Source organism: Cebus imitator, unplaced genomic scaffold (genome assembly GCF_001604975.1).
Source record: "Cebus imitator isolate Cc_AM_T3 unplaced genomic scaffold, Cebus_imitator-1.0 Scaffold58, whole genome shotgun sequence".
In the NCBI taxonomy this organism is placed as follows: Eukaryota; Metazoa; Chordata; class Mammalia; order Primates; family Cebidae; genus Cebus; species Cebus imitator.
The window spans coordinates 4,111,228-4,127,637 of NW_016107373.1; the positions used below are offsets into that span (position 1 = coordinate 4,111,228).

Genomic DNA, 16,410 nt, shown 5'->3' on the forward strand with positions numbered 1-16,410 from the left:
CAGGTTCAAGCGAGTCTCCTGCCTCAGCCTCCTGAGTAGCTGGGATTACAGGCACGCGCCACCACGCCTGGCTAATTTTTGTATTTTTAGTAGAAACCGGGTTTCACCATGTTGGTCAGGCTGGTCTCCAACTCCTGACCTCATGATCCATCCACCTCAGCCTTCCAATGTGCTAGGATTACAGGCGTGAGCCACTGAACCCAGCTGAACCCTTAGGTCTTTCCTACTAAGTTGTTTAAATGTTTCTGAACAAACAAAGTAAAGAACATGAAGTAATATTATTAGTGTATCTTACCTGAGCCAAGTCTGCAGGCAATGCTTAACCACCCCAAATTCAATAAAATGCTTAGGATGTGTACATTCGATTGTAAAACGTGAAAATAAATAATCATCTCAGGGAAGGACCACAAGCATATCATAAGCAATCACCTGGTTTAAAAGAAAAAAGGCCAAGAGAGACGAAAAGTAAAGGAAAGAGGTTGAAAAAGGAAAAAAGCAAGGGCAAAACTTCCCTGCAGATAATTTTCCCTATTTCCTCAGTCTGCCCTTTGTTCTCCATTTTTAAAATCCTCCAACTGAATGGAACAAGTTCCATGTGTTTAGTTCACTCTTTATGGGGATACTTTTTCCTACAAACGTCCTTCTGCAAAAAAAAAAAAAATATTCTGATATTTACACGATCAATTATCATTTTATAGAAGCAATAGTTCTTGCTACTCATAAGGACTCCAGAACAGTTTAGCGATAATTCTTTTTAAAGGGGCTTTGTAAATTGTATGAAATAGGCCAAATCCATATACGACTACTATCTTAATCGTAACTGGGGAGGTAGGATTCCGCAGAGCAAAAATCCTTCATCCTAACATGTTAACAGAATGCTCTGCATCCTTAGCACAGGGCCAGTATTCAAACCAAGCGAAAAACTATTTTAAAAACACTCACAAGGGGCGAACCAAGGAAGAGGACAGCGTGTGACTGAGGAGGCAGCAGGGCGACTAACTGGCTCCATGAACCCCGAATGGCTTAAAGGACACAAGACCCGAGGACTTAAGGCAGTTTCCTCCTGCACCCCAAGTTGCGCTTTAGATTCCCAGGATTAAGCGAGCAGTGTATTTCGTACTTTAAAACTCTGCAAGTAGTCTAAGCAAGCCATGAGACAGCCAAGGGAGCCAGGAGGGGCCCGCGGGACGCAGGAGCCTGAGAAAGAAGAGAGCTGGGGAGGGAAAGGCCAGGCGCAGGGCCTGGAACTGGTCATCGCGGGCCAGGCCTGGTCCGGGTTGCCGCGGGAGAGGACGCGGCGCAGCATCTAACTCACCTGCCCATTCTCCGAGCCCCGGGCCGACCCCCGCCTCGTTCCCCACTCCCCAGACCCGGAAGGCCGTGAAGAGTGAGTAGGAGATGCGCAGGGCTAGGTAGGCCACGGTGCCCGCGCCCACCCAGTACAGGAAGCCGGCGACAGGGAGGGTGCTCTCCATGGCTTTCCACTAGGCCTCACTACCTTCGTGAATGAAAAAAGCGAATGAATGAATGCAGGAGGAGGCGCCGGCCGTGACGGAGAGGACTACACTGACAGGCGCTGCTCCGACATCACTTTGGGCCTAAACCCCGCCTGCGGCGCCATATCCGTGTCGCTATTGGTGGTCTGTCTTTCCTTCTGCTCGTAGAGCGTTAGTTATTGGCTGACTCCTGTTCCACTGCCCCGCCCACACTCCCCCTCCCACACACTGTGTCGCGTTTCCGTTCTAAAGCAGTGGACAGCTCACCTGCCAATCAAGCTTTAGTCCCACCCAATAGCTTCACCACGCTGCTCAGGGTTCCGCCAGCGAGTGCCCTGTCTCACCCCACCGAGGCGCCCCGGTCTCTCATTGGCTGCATCCGTACTCGCGACTGCGGAAGACTGCGCTCGGATTGGCCAGTCAGGTTAGTTTGAGCTCAGGTTTGAAGAGGGAATAAGGTCAGAGAAGCCGCTAGTGAATTGAAAGATTGTAGTAAGAAGTGGGCGTGAGTAGGGCGCAGTGGCTAACACCTGTAATCCCAGCAGTTTGGGAGGCCGAGGCGGGCCGATCTTTTGAGCTTAGGAGTTGGAGACCAGCCTAGCTAACATGGTGAAACCCCGTCTCTACTTAAAATACAAAAATTAGCTGGGCGTGGTGGCGCGCGCCTGTAGTCCCAGCTACTCAGGAGGCTGAGGCAGGAGAATCACTTGAACCCGGGAGGCTGAGGTCGCAGTGAGTCCAGATAGCTCCACTGCACTCCAGCCTGGGCGACAGAGTGAGACTCCATCTCAAAACATACATACACACACACACACACACACACAGAGAGAGAGAGAGAGAGAGAGAGGAGAGAGAGAGGGAGAGAGGGCGTGAAGCCACAGTTTTATTTTCACCTATTTATTAAATAAATATATATTTTACATATATATGATATAATAAATATATCATTGTTAAGCATGCTGTCATTGTTCCCATAAACTTTTCCAGATAAAGGCTTTCAGTCTTCTGTGTCTGTGCCTTCCTGGCATAGGTGGCCCTCTAAATACTAAGCCTCGCTCCCAGCTGAGCACCAAACATCACTCAGTTCCCAACGACTTAGAGTTCAAGGCAAATAACCTGAAGAAGTGGAATAACTGTTACACAATGGCATCAGAGCTGTACAGTGAGTGAAAAAGATAGGAACACAGCTTGCTGAACAGTTAGTTTTGAAAGGAGACTGTATGTTTTAATTTATCTTCAAAGGAGGATAGAAAATTTTACTTTCTTTTTTGGTTGGGGGCAGGAAGAATGGTATTTCCAGGGGGCACAGAAGCGTGCAGTCCAGGTAGAGACATGGGAACTACATCAGCAAAGTTCCAGAGGAGAAAGACCACAAGGTAAGTTTTAAAAATTGTGTAAAGCAGCCGGGCGCGGTTGCTCAAGCCTGTAATCCCAGCACTTTGGGAGGCCGAGGCAGGTGGATCACGAGGTCAAGAGATCGAGACCATCCTGGTCAACATGGTGAAACCCCGTCTCTATTAAAAATACAAAACATTAGCTGGGCATGGTGGTGCATGCCTGTAATCCCAGCTACTCAGGAGGTTGAGGCAGGAGAATTGCCTAAGCCCAGGAGGCGGAGGTTGCGCTGAGCTGAGATCGTGCCACTGTACTCCAAACTGGGTAATAAGAGCAAAACTCCGTATCAAAAAAAAAAATTGTGTAAAGCAATAAAGTGTTTCACACTTACTCTCTACCTTGCTCCAAGAGTTGTTTCCTTCTCTGGCATGGCTTTGGGCTCACAAAGTTACCTAAATTTTGTCCTTAGTCAGTAGGGGCTGCTGATTGAAGACTTAAGAGGTTTTTTTTGTAAAGCAGGAACTTAAGGATAATAATTCTAAGGGTAACCATTGAACATATCTTGGAGCTAACTTTATAGTTTGCTAAGATTCAATTTGAGCCTTATTTCTTGCTGCCCAAACCCCCCCTTCTCCATTCTCTTATCAGATTAATTAGGTCTAACCCCAAGGCTGTAAATGTAAACCATCAATTACCCTGCAGAATTCAGCCATGTGAGTTGAGCTGACATCATATTTTATTTTAATTGAATTTGGTACCTTTGGCTGGGGCTACCTCTTTGGTTCAGCCAAAGGCCCACCACTCTTCTCCCTCAGCTTCTCCCTCTTCCCCACATCTTTGCGTACGGTATAGCCATATCTCCAAATTTATATATCCCAGCTCATCCTTGCTCACCAACAAAGCTCCCTCTAGATGTTCAGTCCCATTCTCCTTAGAATAGGGTGGAAGGGGGAGAAGATAGTTATTATAAACTAAATACATTTTTTTGCTGCATGTATCTGTCTGTCTGTGGCCCCCACTAGAATCTATGATTATAGGGGACACTATGCTGTGAATCCATAGGACCTAAACAGTGCCTGGGACGTAGAGGACCCCAAAATATATCTGAGAAATAAATCGAAGTGAAGATTCATTCATTTAACAAATATTATTGTGCTCTAATTATATGCCAATCACTGAGCTAGGTACTAGATATAAAATAGTGAGCAAATGGGCAATTCTCAGTCCTAACCCTACTCTACCATTCATCAGGGAGTGGCCACTGTTTTTCTCACAGTGTCCTTTGCTGGCTTCTCCTACTGGCCTCTAAATTACACAATGCCCTCAGGCTCAGACCCCAGCTCTCTTTACTTCTCTAATATATGATTTTATCCAGTCTCTTGGTTTTAAATATCAACTGTAAGCTGATTACTTCCAAATGTCTTTGTCCAGGCTCAACTTCTGCTTAGAGGTCCAGACTATATATCCACCTGCCTGTTCACATCTCTACTCAGATATAAAATAAGCATTTCAAACTTAACATGTTCAGAATAGAACTCTATGCTTAATACATGCACACACACACACACACACACACACACATACGCATCTTCTTTTCTTTCCTATTTCTGATAATGATACCACTATTTACCCACTTTCTAAGGCCCAAGACCTAGGGATGAAACTTGATTCTTTTTTTTCCCTCTTGTCACTCAGGCTGGAGTGCAATGGTACAATCTCAGCTCACTGCAACCTCTGCCTCCAGAGTTCAAGTGATTCTCCTTCCTCAGCCTCTCAATTAGCTGGAATTACAGATGCCCACCACTATGGCCTGGCTAATTTTTGTATTTTTATTAGAGACAGCGTTTCACCATGTTGGCCAGGCTGGTCTCAAACTTCTGACCTCAAGTTATCTGTCCACCTCAGCCTCCCAAAGTGCTGGGATTATAGGCATGAGCCACCAAGCCCTGCCTGAACCGTGATTCTTTTCTTCCATTACATTCCATATCCAATTCTTTAGCAGGTCTTGTTCACTCCCGTACCAAAATACATCTTGACCTACCATTACCAACCTAATTCAAATCGCAAGTATTTTTAGCCTGGAACATGGCAATAGCCTCCTGACTGGTATCCCTAAAGCCTGTCCTGGGGTTTGTTGACCATATAGCAACTAGACTGTTTATTTTTTTAAGTAAATTAGATATCATTTATTCTACTCAAATCCCTTCAAGAACTTTATATCACATTAAGAACAAAATCATCCAAGTTGAGTTTGTCTGCCCTAACCTCCCCAGCAACCACCCTCTCCTGTGCTCACTTAATTCCAGCCACACTAACTTCTTGCAGTTCCTCAAAGAAGTCAAGTTCATTCTGGTCTCAGAGTCGTTCTGTTACACTTCCCCTTCCCTCTGCCTGAAACGTCTTACCATCTTTCCAAGGTATACTCCTTTATATTATTTAGCCTTTTGCTCACATGTCATCCTTCTTCGAACGGTTTGCGCTGACCGACCTTCATAACTGTCCCAAACAGCTTTCTTCTCTGCTCTAGCAATCCTTATCTTTTTACCCTACTTTGTTTTCCTTACAGAATGTAATGCTTTCAAACCGTCTGATCACTTAGCTCTTTGTCCATCTACCTAATAGAATGAATATAAGTTCATGAGTACAGTGAACTTTCCGTGTTCACCACCGTATCTTCAGCTAAGACGTGCACCCAAGCGTACTTGACACTTGGGGTACAATAAATACCTGTTGAGTGAGTGATGAATGAATAAATAAAAATAGACTGTCTAGTGGTAGAGACAGACATTCAGCAAACTTCCAACTAATTATATGATAAAAATTTTAATACGTACAAAGAAGAAAATACACTAGGACATAAGGAAAGACATTCACAAGAGGACCTAATTTAGGTGGGGGAGAAGAAACAGCCTTGATACGCCTTTCTAAGGAACCCATAATTGAACTGGGATCTGAGAATATGCAGAAATTGAGTGGAGGTGGAGCAGAGGAGAAAGCGACAAACACCCAATGGAGGTTTTGATGTGGTTTTCAAGAATATACATCTGTGCCTCTTGCAACTAACACAGCATATGGCATAAAATTAAATAGGCAATAATTACTTGTTGGTGTAGGACTATTTAAAATAAATACATGTACCTTGGAAATGGAATTTCCATTGTTGTTAGAACTGGTTATTTTAACGAAAAGGAATGTTAAATGCTGAAACTGTCTCATTTGGTATCCGTTCCTCTTCTAAAATGTCTAGGCACTACCCACGTTAATAGGAATAATTGTTCTTTTAAATGTACACATTTATTCTGATCATCTCAGCCTCTTTTTAGGAATTAGGAATACTAACTGTTTTATCTACTCAGAGAAAAAAATAGTGACTTCCACAAAGTGAAGCAGTACATTCCAGAGAGCCCTTTGGAGTTCAGGTGGTCCCACACTTTTGGAATTCAACAATCTCTTGTCTCTGAATAAACTTTAAGAACTCTAATGCATACAGGACCCTATAATGATGACCCACTCCTATTCAGCAGTATTCTGTGGTGAAATTTAACATGAAATGAAGGGTTAATAGAGCCATACTAACCAAATATGTGAAAGTTATAATACCTCTCCAAAAAGGAAGCACTATGATAAAACTCTGGCCTTCAGTGTCAGGTAAATCTGAGACCATATCCTAATTCTGCCTCTTATTACCTGTATGATCTCGTATAGATTTAATATAACTGCACATTCAAATTTACGTCTGTAAAATGAGAACAATACTGCTTAAGCATTTAGCAGGGATTGACAGATTTATGTTGAATGAGGTAGGTATTACTGTTATTCCCATTTTACAAATAAGGAAGCAGAGGCTTAGAGCAAGTAAGTGGCAGAATTGGAATTTGAACCAAAAAGGCGTGACTATGAAATCATCTCTCCAGAACTAACTCAGAGAAAGCAGCATCTAAAAAGTGGCTAAGGGTGGGGCACGGTGTCTCATGCCTATAATCCCAGCACTTTGGGTGGATCCTTTGAGCTCAAGAGTTGGAGACCAGCGTGGGCAACATAGTGAAACCCCGTCTCTACAAAAAACACAAAAAAATTAGCTGGGCATGATGGTGCACGCCTGTAGTCCCAGCTACCTGGGAGGCTAGGCAGAATAATTGCTTGAGCCTGGGAGGTGAAGGATGCAGTAAGCTGAGATTGTGTCACTAGACTCCAGCCTGGGTGACAGAGTGAGACCCTGTCTCGAAAGAAAGAAAGAGAGAAAGAGAAAGAGAGAGAGAGAAAATGAACGGGAGAGAAAAAGACTAAAGGAGAGTAAAAGAGTCTCTAGAAATATTTTGTTGTTACACAAATAAACTACTCAGACACAATCACATTAGATTTCAGCTTCATTTATTAACAAATTTAAAGTTTAGAATGGTATTTAATATGGAAAAATATGAAGCAACAATATTGTATCATATTAGTATACAGATATTCCCATTTAGTTGAAAATTCATTCCTAATATTTCTGTAAATTGAGTTTCAGATCAGAGTTTCCTGATGAAATCAGGAGTAGTTCAATATAATGAAAGAACATTTCATAATTAGGGAATTTCATAGAAGCAGGGAATTATTAAGCATACCATCTTGTTTAATCCTTTGGGACACAGCTGAATCCTTCATTTGGCTGTATAATAAAACCTTTTAACAGTTCTATGTTCTCTTTCATCTTCATTTAAACATTGTTCAAAATATTGAACTTCAACCTGCCTTTAAATTCAGTTGTCTAATCCTGGGTTAAAAAGAAAAGTGTTATGATGAACAAACCAATTTAAAAGAAACTAAGTTTTTAGCATTAGAAATTGGGGGATTTCCCAAATGTTAATATTTAGTTTATTTAACAAGCAATATTACCGTGAGAAAGGAAGATTAACATTTATTGTCTGGGCGAGGTGGCTCACGCCTGTAATCCCAGCACTTTGGAAGGCCAAGGCAGGCGGATCACCTGAAGTCAAGAGTTGGTGACCTGACTGGCTAACATGGTGAAACCCCGCCTCTACTAAAAATACCAAAATGAGCCAAATGCGGTGGCAGGTGCCTGTAATCCCAGCTGCTCCAGAGGCTGAGGCAGGAGAATCCCTTGAACCCAGGAGGCAGAAGTTGCAGTGAGCCAAGTTTGCACCACAGCACTCTAGCTTGGGCGACAGAGCGAAACTCTGTCTCAAAAACAAACAAAAAACATTTATTATGCTTTAATATTGCATTATCAACTTCAAAGTCAGTTCACATACATTACCCCATTCAAACATCACAATAACACCTCCATTTTTTCAACAAGGAAATTAACTCTTTAAGTTAAACTTCTTGGGGAAGGAACACTTTACTGTAGCAGGCCTGTTTCTAGAACCAAGATGTCTGCACTAAAAATGCAGGGCTCTTTCTACTCTGCCACCTATTTTATAACAGACCTAGACTCACATTCATAGTCTTCTGTAAACCTGTTTCTCAAATAAAACTGAAATCAATATTTTGACATAAGTGATTAGAAGATGTAGTTTTAAATTTTTACTTATTTTTTAGTTTCAAAAGCACACAGAATTATATGAAACAAAAAAAGCATCCCACCCCATTTTCTATTCCTACTAACAGTTGGCAATTTGTACTGTATTCTTCCATTTCTTTTTCCTTTCATCTCCATTTCTAAGTACGAAGCTATATAATATACACAACATATACATATATAGTTTTTTTAGAAGTAAAAGCTGTGATCATACAAAAATGATTCAACAACTTTCTTTCTCCACGCAATAATATATGGTTAAAAATACCATAGTGAGATCGGATGTGGTGGCTCACGCCTGTAATCCCAGCACTTTGGGAGGCCAAGGTGGGTGGATCACCTGAGGTCGGGAGTTCAAGACCAGCCTGACCAACATGGAGAAACCCTGTCTCAACTAAAAATACAAAATTAGCCGGGCTTGGTGACACATGCCTATATTCCCAGCTACTTGGGAGGCTGAGGCAGGAGAATTGCTAGAACCCTGGAGGCGGAGTTTGTGGTGAGCTGAGATTGCACCATTACATTCCAACTGTCTCAACTAAAAATACAAAATTAGGCAGGCTTGGTGACACATGCCTGTAATCCCAGCTACTTGGGATGCTGAGGCAGGAGAATTGCTAGAACCCGGGAGACGGAGGTTGTAGTGAGCTGAGATTGCACCATTGCATTCCAAAACCTGGGCAACAAGAGCAAAACTCCATCTGAAAAAAAAAAAAAACCACACACACACACACACACACAAAGTGAAATCTTGACATATGCAATATTGCACATCAACTGGTTTTCTTTATTGCATCAGCAGATCTAATAATCATTCCATCAATCTTAGAATACTTTTGCTTAAAGCAAGGAATTAGTGCCATGGTAAGTAAACCAGTTTAAAACCACATGAAAGGGGCCAGGCACAGTGGCTCATGCCTGTAATCCCAGCACTCTGGGAGGCTGAAGTGGGCAGATCGCCTGAGGTCAGGAGTTCGTGACCAGCCTGGCCAACATGGCAAAACCCTGTCTCTACGAAAAAACAGAAATTAGCTGGGCGTGGTGGCACACACTTGTAATCCCAGCTACTCGGGAGGCTGAGGCTGGAGAATTGCTTGAACCTGGGAAGCAGAGGTTGCAGTGAGCCAAGACTGTGCCACTGTGTCTCACCCAGCCTGGATGAGAGAGAGAGACTCCATGTCAAAAATAAAAAAATAAAACCATGTGAAAGTAAACCATAATATCTTACCTATATTGTATTTCCAACCAAAAATAACATAACTGTAGGACAGTTATGCAGGCAAACTTAAGGCAAACAATATAGTGGAGGAGGTTTTCTTTACCTGAATCCTTACTTTAGCAATGGGTTCAAGGATTTGTTATCTTTACCCTATTTTTATTCTAAAAATTCTAGCTACTTTAGTTTCTATTACTTTTACCTAGTTCTTTCCTTTATTCCCCTTATTTTTTTAAAAAATTTGTATAAAGACAGAATTTTGGTGTGATACCCAGGCTGGAGTGCAGTGGTATGATCGTATCTCAATGCAGCCTTCAACTCCTGGACTCAAACAATCCTCCTGCCTCAGCCTGCCAGGTAGCTAGGACTGCATGCACACAGCACCACACCCAGCTAATAATTTCTGTAGACACAAGGCCTTGCTATGTTGCCCAGGCTGGACTCCAACTCCTAGGCTCAAGCAATCTCCTGTCTTGACCTCCCAAAGTTCTGGGATTACAGGCATGAGCTACTGTACCAGACTCCCTTGCTTTCTTGTTAGATATATTTGATGCATACAAAGAGTAGATGAAATACATGTTTGTTATACAAAGCATAAAATAATGATGCTTTAAACTCACACCTAACTCAAGAACCAAAAAAGACAAAAACCCATCCTAGCCCATCCTCCAGAGGTCAGCACAGCCCTAAATATGTATATCGTTCTACTACATTTAAATATATATACTTATATCACAAATATATGTGAAATAATAACATGTTGTTTCATTTTGCTTATTTTTGAGCTCTATTTAAAAAGCATGATACGGTGGATGCTAGGGAAGGCGATCCAGGTCTTGTCTCCAGGGTCAAGACCTTCATGCCCACATTTGCTGACAATGCCGGTCTATGTCCCCCTATGGGACTTGTTCTAGGCTAAAGGCAGCTGCTTTGTTCCTCCCCAGTGGCAGACTACATCTAATGACTGGGTGATGCAGGAGTACAAAAGCCTGGACCACCTACCTCAATTATGAACATCTCTGAAAAGCCTTCCCAGCTTCAGAGCTCCCAGTGGAATTTCCTGAAGCATCCATGATACTGCAGTGCAGCTCAACATCTCTTTCAGCTTACTCTAGCTTCCTTCACTCCCTTACGGATGTTGTTCCCCAGAGTACTCCATTACAAATCCCCTGCAAGCAAATCTCAATCTCAGAGTCTTTCCTGGGAAACATGACTGTTGTGGGTTGCAGTGTATCTCTCTAAAAGACATGTTGAAGTCCTAACCCCACAATCTGTGGCCTTGGCCTTATTTGGAAATAAGGCCTTTGCAGATGTAATCAAGTTAAGATGAGGTCATAATGGATTAGGGTGGGCCCTAAATCCAATGTCTGTTTCCTTATAAAAAGAGAGAGATTTAGAGAAGCACAAAGAGACAGAGGGAGAGACAATGGAAGCAGAGATTTTACTACTACAGCTTCCAGCCAAGGAATGTTCAAAATGGCCAAAAAACACCAGAAGCTAGGAAGAGGCAAGGAAGGACTCTTCCCGAGAGCCCGAGAGCCTGCACAGAGGGCACAGCCCTTCCCAACACCTTGATTTTGTAGTTCTATCCTCCAGAACTGTGAGAGAATAAATTGCAACTCTTTTTTTTTTGGAGGGGGGGGTGGTGGACAGAGGCTCACTGCAATCTCCACCTCCCAGGTTCAAGCAATTCTCCTGCCTCAGCCTCCAAAGTAGCTGGGACTACAGGCATGTGCCACCACACCCAGCTAATTTTTGTATTTTTAGTAGAGACGGGGTTTTGCCATGATGGTCAGGCTGGTCTCGAATCACTTCTGACGTCAAGTGATTCGCCCACCTCAGCCTCCCAAAGCGCTGGGATTACAGATATAAGCCACCTCGCCCCGCCAATAAATTGCTATTCTTTAAAGCCACCTACTTTGTAGTGATTGGTTGTAGCAACCCTAACGAAAGTCACAGGTAGACCTAAGACAAACACTTGTGTAGTCTTCTGGAACTTGCTTTTTTTTTTTTTTTTTTTTTTTTTTTTTTTTTTTTTTTTTTTTTTTTTTTTAAACTTAGCATCATGTTTCTGAGAATTATTCTTGCTGTTGACCTAGCCGTGGTTCTCTATTCATTTTCTCCAGTAACAGTGGCAATATCGCATCAGAGATATATTAACAATATACACAGCCAGTTGTGGTGGTTCATGCCTGTAATTCTAACACTTTGGGAGGCCAAGGCATGGAATTGCTTGAACCCAGGAGTTTGAGATCAGCCTGAGCAACAAAGCTAGACCTCACCTCTACAAAAAAACTTCTTTTTAATTAGCTGGACATGATGGCACACACGGGTAGTCCCAGCTACTCAGGAGGCTTGAGTGGGAGGATCATCTGAGCCAGGAGTTTGATGCTGCAGTGAGCTATAATCATGTCACTGCACTCCAGCCTGGGTGACAGAACAAGACCCTGTCTCGAAAATATATAATAATGATAATAGTAATAATACATTATTGAAAAACCTTTAATTCTATTCTTTCTAAAATGATTATGCATCTGTTTTGTGATACACTCTCTTACAGTATTTATGTTCCTTTATTTTATTTCAAATGTTTGAGAAAAGTTTCTATATAAATTTTAAAATTGATTACCTATTTATCTTTACACATATGTGTTTGGCAGAATAATGACCTTTTAAAGATAGCCATGTCCACATAACTGTGAATGTTACCTTGTGTGGGAACATATTATAAGGATGTGATTAAGGGCCTTTGAGGTGGGTGGTTATCTAAGTGAAGCTAATCTTTTTTTTTTTTTTTTTTTTTGAGATGGAGTCTTGCTCCGTCCCTAGGCTGGAGTGCATTGATGTGATCTTGGATCACTGCAACCTCTGCCTCCTGGGTTCAAGAGATTCTTCTGCCTCAGCCTCCCAAGTAGCTGGGACTACAGGCGCATGCCACCATGCCCAGCTAATTTTTGTATATTTATTAGAGACGGGGTTTCACGATGTTGGCCAGGGTGGTCTTGATCGGTTGAGGTCAGGAGTTCAAGACCAGCCTGGCCAATATGGTGAAACCCTGTCTCTACTAAAAATACAAAAATTAGCCAGGCATGGTGGCGCGTGCCTGTAATCCCAGCTACTTGGGAGGCTGAGGCAGGAGAATCACTTGAACCTGGGAGGCAGAGTTTGCCATAAGCCAAAATTGTACCACTGCACCCCAGCCTCAGTGACAGAGTGAGATTCTGTCTCAAAAAAATAAAAAATAAATAAACTCAGAGATCAGAATTTTAAAACTATATAGTGTATTAGTTATCACTACTTTTAATTTATAACTTGTGAATTGTTCATTTGTAGAAACAAGAACTGAAATGGTGTGACTATAAAAAAGAAGCTGTGGCTTTCTTGTCTCGCCTGTCCCAGATCAGTTTGTTTGCTATCTGCAGGGAATAAAGAACAAGTTATTAAAAGCAGTAAAAGTAAATGCACAATTATTGAATAGTTGGTCATTCATCCTCATTCCATTTGGGCTGTCTGGCAGATGTACCAATTTCATTGTCAGCTCCTACCCAAGAGTGATCTCAGGAAAATTGCCTCATGTTGCCCTGTTTACCATGGAACATTTAAAAATCAGAATACCAGAAAATGTTCTGTGATGCAGAGTGAATGACTTCACATTATCTATACAGGGTATCTAAATATATTTTCCTGTCTCTAGCCTTGTGTTATGAGAATGTTAATAAGTCCCCTCAAAATCTTTTTTCAAACTAGGCAAAGAATGAAAAATAGGGCAGCTGTGATGGCTCCTGCCTATAATCCCAGCAATTTGGGAGACCCAGGCAAGTGGATCACTTGAGTTCAGGAGTTGAGACCAGCCTAGGCAGCATGGTGAGATGCTGTCTCTACAAAACAAACAAACAATAAATGGCCCAGTGTGGTGGTGTGTACCGGTAGTTCCAGCACTATGGCAAGCCAAGGCAGGAGGTTCGCTTGAGTCCAGGAGTTCAAGACCAGCTAGGCAGCATGGCAAAACTCTGTCTCTGCAACAACAACAACAACACAAAGTACCTGGGCGGGCTGGTGTGTGCCTATAGTCCCAGATGCTAGGTAGGCTGAGGTGGGAGGATTGATGGAGCCTGGAAGGTTGAGGCTACAGTGTGCTATGGCTACACCACTGCACTCCAGCCTGGATGACAGAGTAAAACACTGCCTCAAAAAATAAAAAATAAAATAAATATTCCCCCTTTCCTAGGACCCAGGTATTGAGGAAATGGAGAAACTAGCATGCCTAAAGGCTCTAAAGTGGAAAAAGTGCAGTAGCGAAGAAAGAGAAGCATGACTAGAGTAGAAAGGGAGAAAGAGAGGGAAAGGGAATGATGGAAAACTAATTTAAAAGTTAGCCAGATGTGGTAAGTTGCACCTGAGTCTGTGGCTAAACACACACAACCATAAAATATCCTTGGCATACAATAAACTCCATCTATTTCTCTTTTCCAACTTGTCTACTCTGTGGGTTGACAAGAATTTGGCCAATATAGACTGACATCAGCAGGCTTTGCTCCAGGCCAAGGGCTGGCTTATCTTTGCTCAGTTTCTCTCAATCTTCTAGGGTTACCCAGATCAGAAGACAATTTTAGACAGGCATGATTGTGTGTTTGTGTGTGTGTGCATGCATGCGTGTGTGTGTGTGTGCGTGTGTGTGTGTGTGTGTGTGTGTGTAGGGCAAAGCATATCAGTAATAGAATCTTTCTTTTTCAGAAGGAGCCCTCACTTGTGTGATCTTGGACATTCTGGTATTTAGTTAGCTCAAATGTAAAGTGGGAATGCAAATCACATCTACCTTTCAGGGAGGATGACACCAAGAAATCTGAAGGACCTATTCAATTTCCACTTCTACTAGTGGTCAATGGACTATTTGCTTCATCTCATTCTCATCAGTAGCAGTTATCACCAGGCATGGTGGCTCACTCCTATAACCCCAGCACTTTAGGAGGCTGAGGCGGGAAGATCACTTGAGGTCAGGTGTTCGAAACCAGCCTGGGCAATATAGTGGGATCATTTTTCTACAAAAAATTTTAAAATTACCTGGGCATCTTCCTTCCTTCCTTCCTTCCTTCCTTCCTTCCTTCACTCCCTCCCTCCCTCCCTCCCTTTCTTCCCCTCCCTCCCTCTTTCCTTCCTTCCCCTCCCTCCCTCCGTTTCTTTTCTTTTCTTTCTTTCTTTTTCCTTCCTTTTTCTTTCATGCTTTCATGGGGTCCACTTTAGGAGGCCAAGGTGGGTAGATCATTTGAAGTCAGGAGTTCAAGACCAGCCTGGCCAACATGGTGAAAACCAGCCTCTACTAAAAATAAAAATAAATTAGCCAGGTGTGGTGGCAGGCACCTGTAGTCCCAGCTAGTTGGGAGGCTGAGGGAGAAGAATTGCTTGAACCCAGGAGGCAGAGGTTGCAGTGAGCCAAGATCATGCACTGCACTCCAGCCTGGGCAACAGAGCGAGACAGGCAGAAAGAAAGAAAGAAAAAAAAGAAAAAGAAAGAAAGAGAGAGAGAGAGAAGGAAGGAAGGAAGGAAGGAAGGAAGGAAGGAAGGAAGGAAAGAAAGAGATGGGGGAGGGAGGGAGGAAGGGAGAGAGAAAGAAGGAAAGAAAGAAGAAAAGAAAGAAAGAGAAGAAAGAAAGAAAGAAAAGAAAGAAAGAAAGAAAGAAAGAAAGAAAGAAAGGAAGAAAGGAAGGAAGGAAGGAAGGAGAGAAAAGAAAAGAAAGAGAAAAAGAAGAAAAGAAAGAGAAAGAGAGAGAGATGTGGTCTCACTCTGCCAGGCAGGAGGCTAGGGTGCAGTGGTGCAATCACAGCACACTGTAGTCTGGAACTCCTGATCTCAGGCAGTCCTCCCACCTCGGCCTCCCAAAGTGCTAGGATTACAAGCATGCACCACCATGCCCAGGCTAAAATTTTAATCTTATCCATTTCCCACAAGAAGAAAAGTATAAATGGAGGTACCAGATATTCAGATCTTATTGATATGTCACAAAAATCTCACTTAACCCTCATTTATCAATAAGATAGTGAATTATTTTTGTTTTCTCAACTGTCAGTTTAAAAATAAAAACAAAAGCTAGGGTCTATACTATATTATATTCTACCTTTCTATTTAAAGTAGTAAACATCTTTCCAAGTCATAATTTCAATATAACTTTTAATGATAGATTTTATGCATGAATATATCATAGATTTAAATAATGTCCTATTTCTGGGCATTTGGGTTAAGTATTTAGCTATTATGAATAATGCCAAAATAAACATCCTTGTATGTAAGTTTTATACACATCTCTGATTCATTTTTCCTCCTTTTTTTGGGAAGAATGGGGTCTCACTATGTTGTCTAGGCAAATCTTGAACTCCTGGCCTCAAGCTATCCCACCGTTGCTTCCCTAATGTTGGGATTACATGCATGAACCACCATGCCTGGCTCACATCTCTAATTCTTTATATTAAGTTCTCAGACATGCGCTTACTGGGTTAAGTTGTATGAACACTTAGTCCACTTTATTGTATTTATATACAACCTACAAATTCATCATAATCAAGATAAACAATATTTCCATAATCTCCAAGGGTTTCTTCATGCCTCCTTATAGTCAAGACCCTTTTTGACACCCCCCACCCAGCATAACCACTGATTCTGCTGTCATTCTAGTTTTGCCTTTCTAGAAATGCATATAAATGGAATCATGCAGCATGTGGTCTTTGGTGTCTGGCTTCTCTCACTTAGCATACCACCCTTGAGATTAATCTGTGGTGTGTATTAGCCGTCGGTTCCTTTTCAATATTTATTATTTATTTTTGAGACGGAATCTCACACCGTCACCCAG

General features: G+C 42.2%; 1 protein-coding gene and 1 long non-coding RNA gene across 2 annotated transcripts in view; both read right to left on the reverse strand.

Moving 5' to 3' along the window:
* The window catches only part of HSD17B12 (hydroxysteroid 17-beta dehydrogenase 12), a 164,240-nt gene extending 162,526 nt beyond the window's left edge, over positions 1-1,714 (reverse strand). The window contains exon 1 of the mRNA XM_017529408.2: positions 1,316-1,714. Coding sequence (XP_017384897.1) covers positions 1,316-1,475 — 160 coding nt within the window. The 5' untranslated portion in view covers positions 1,476-1,714. The remainder of the gene's footprint in view (positions 1-1,315) is intronic.
* Positions 1,715-9,011: 7,297 nt separating this feature from the next.
* On the reverse strand, positions 9,012-13,534 carry LOC108304916. Its single transcript, XR_001825464.2, has 3 exons — positions 13,493-13,534; positions 10,571-10,737; positions 9,012-9,053 (listed from the first exon to the last, which is right to left on the reverse strand). It is a non-coding gene; the product is annotated as an uncharacterized LOC108304916 (long non-coding RNA).
* Between the last annotated feature and the right edge of the window lie 2,876 nt (positions 13,535-16,410).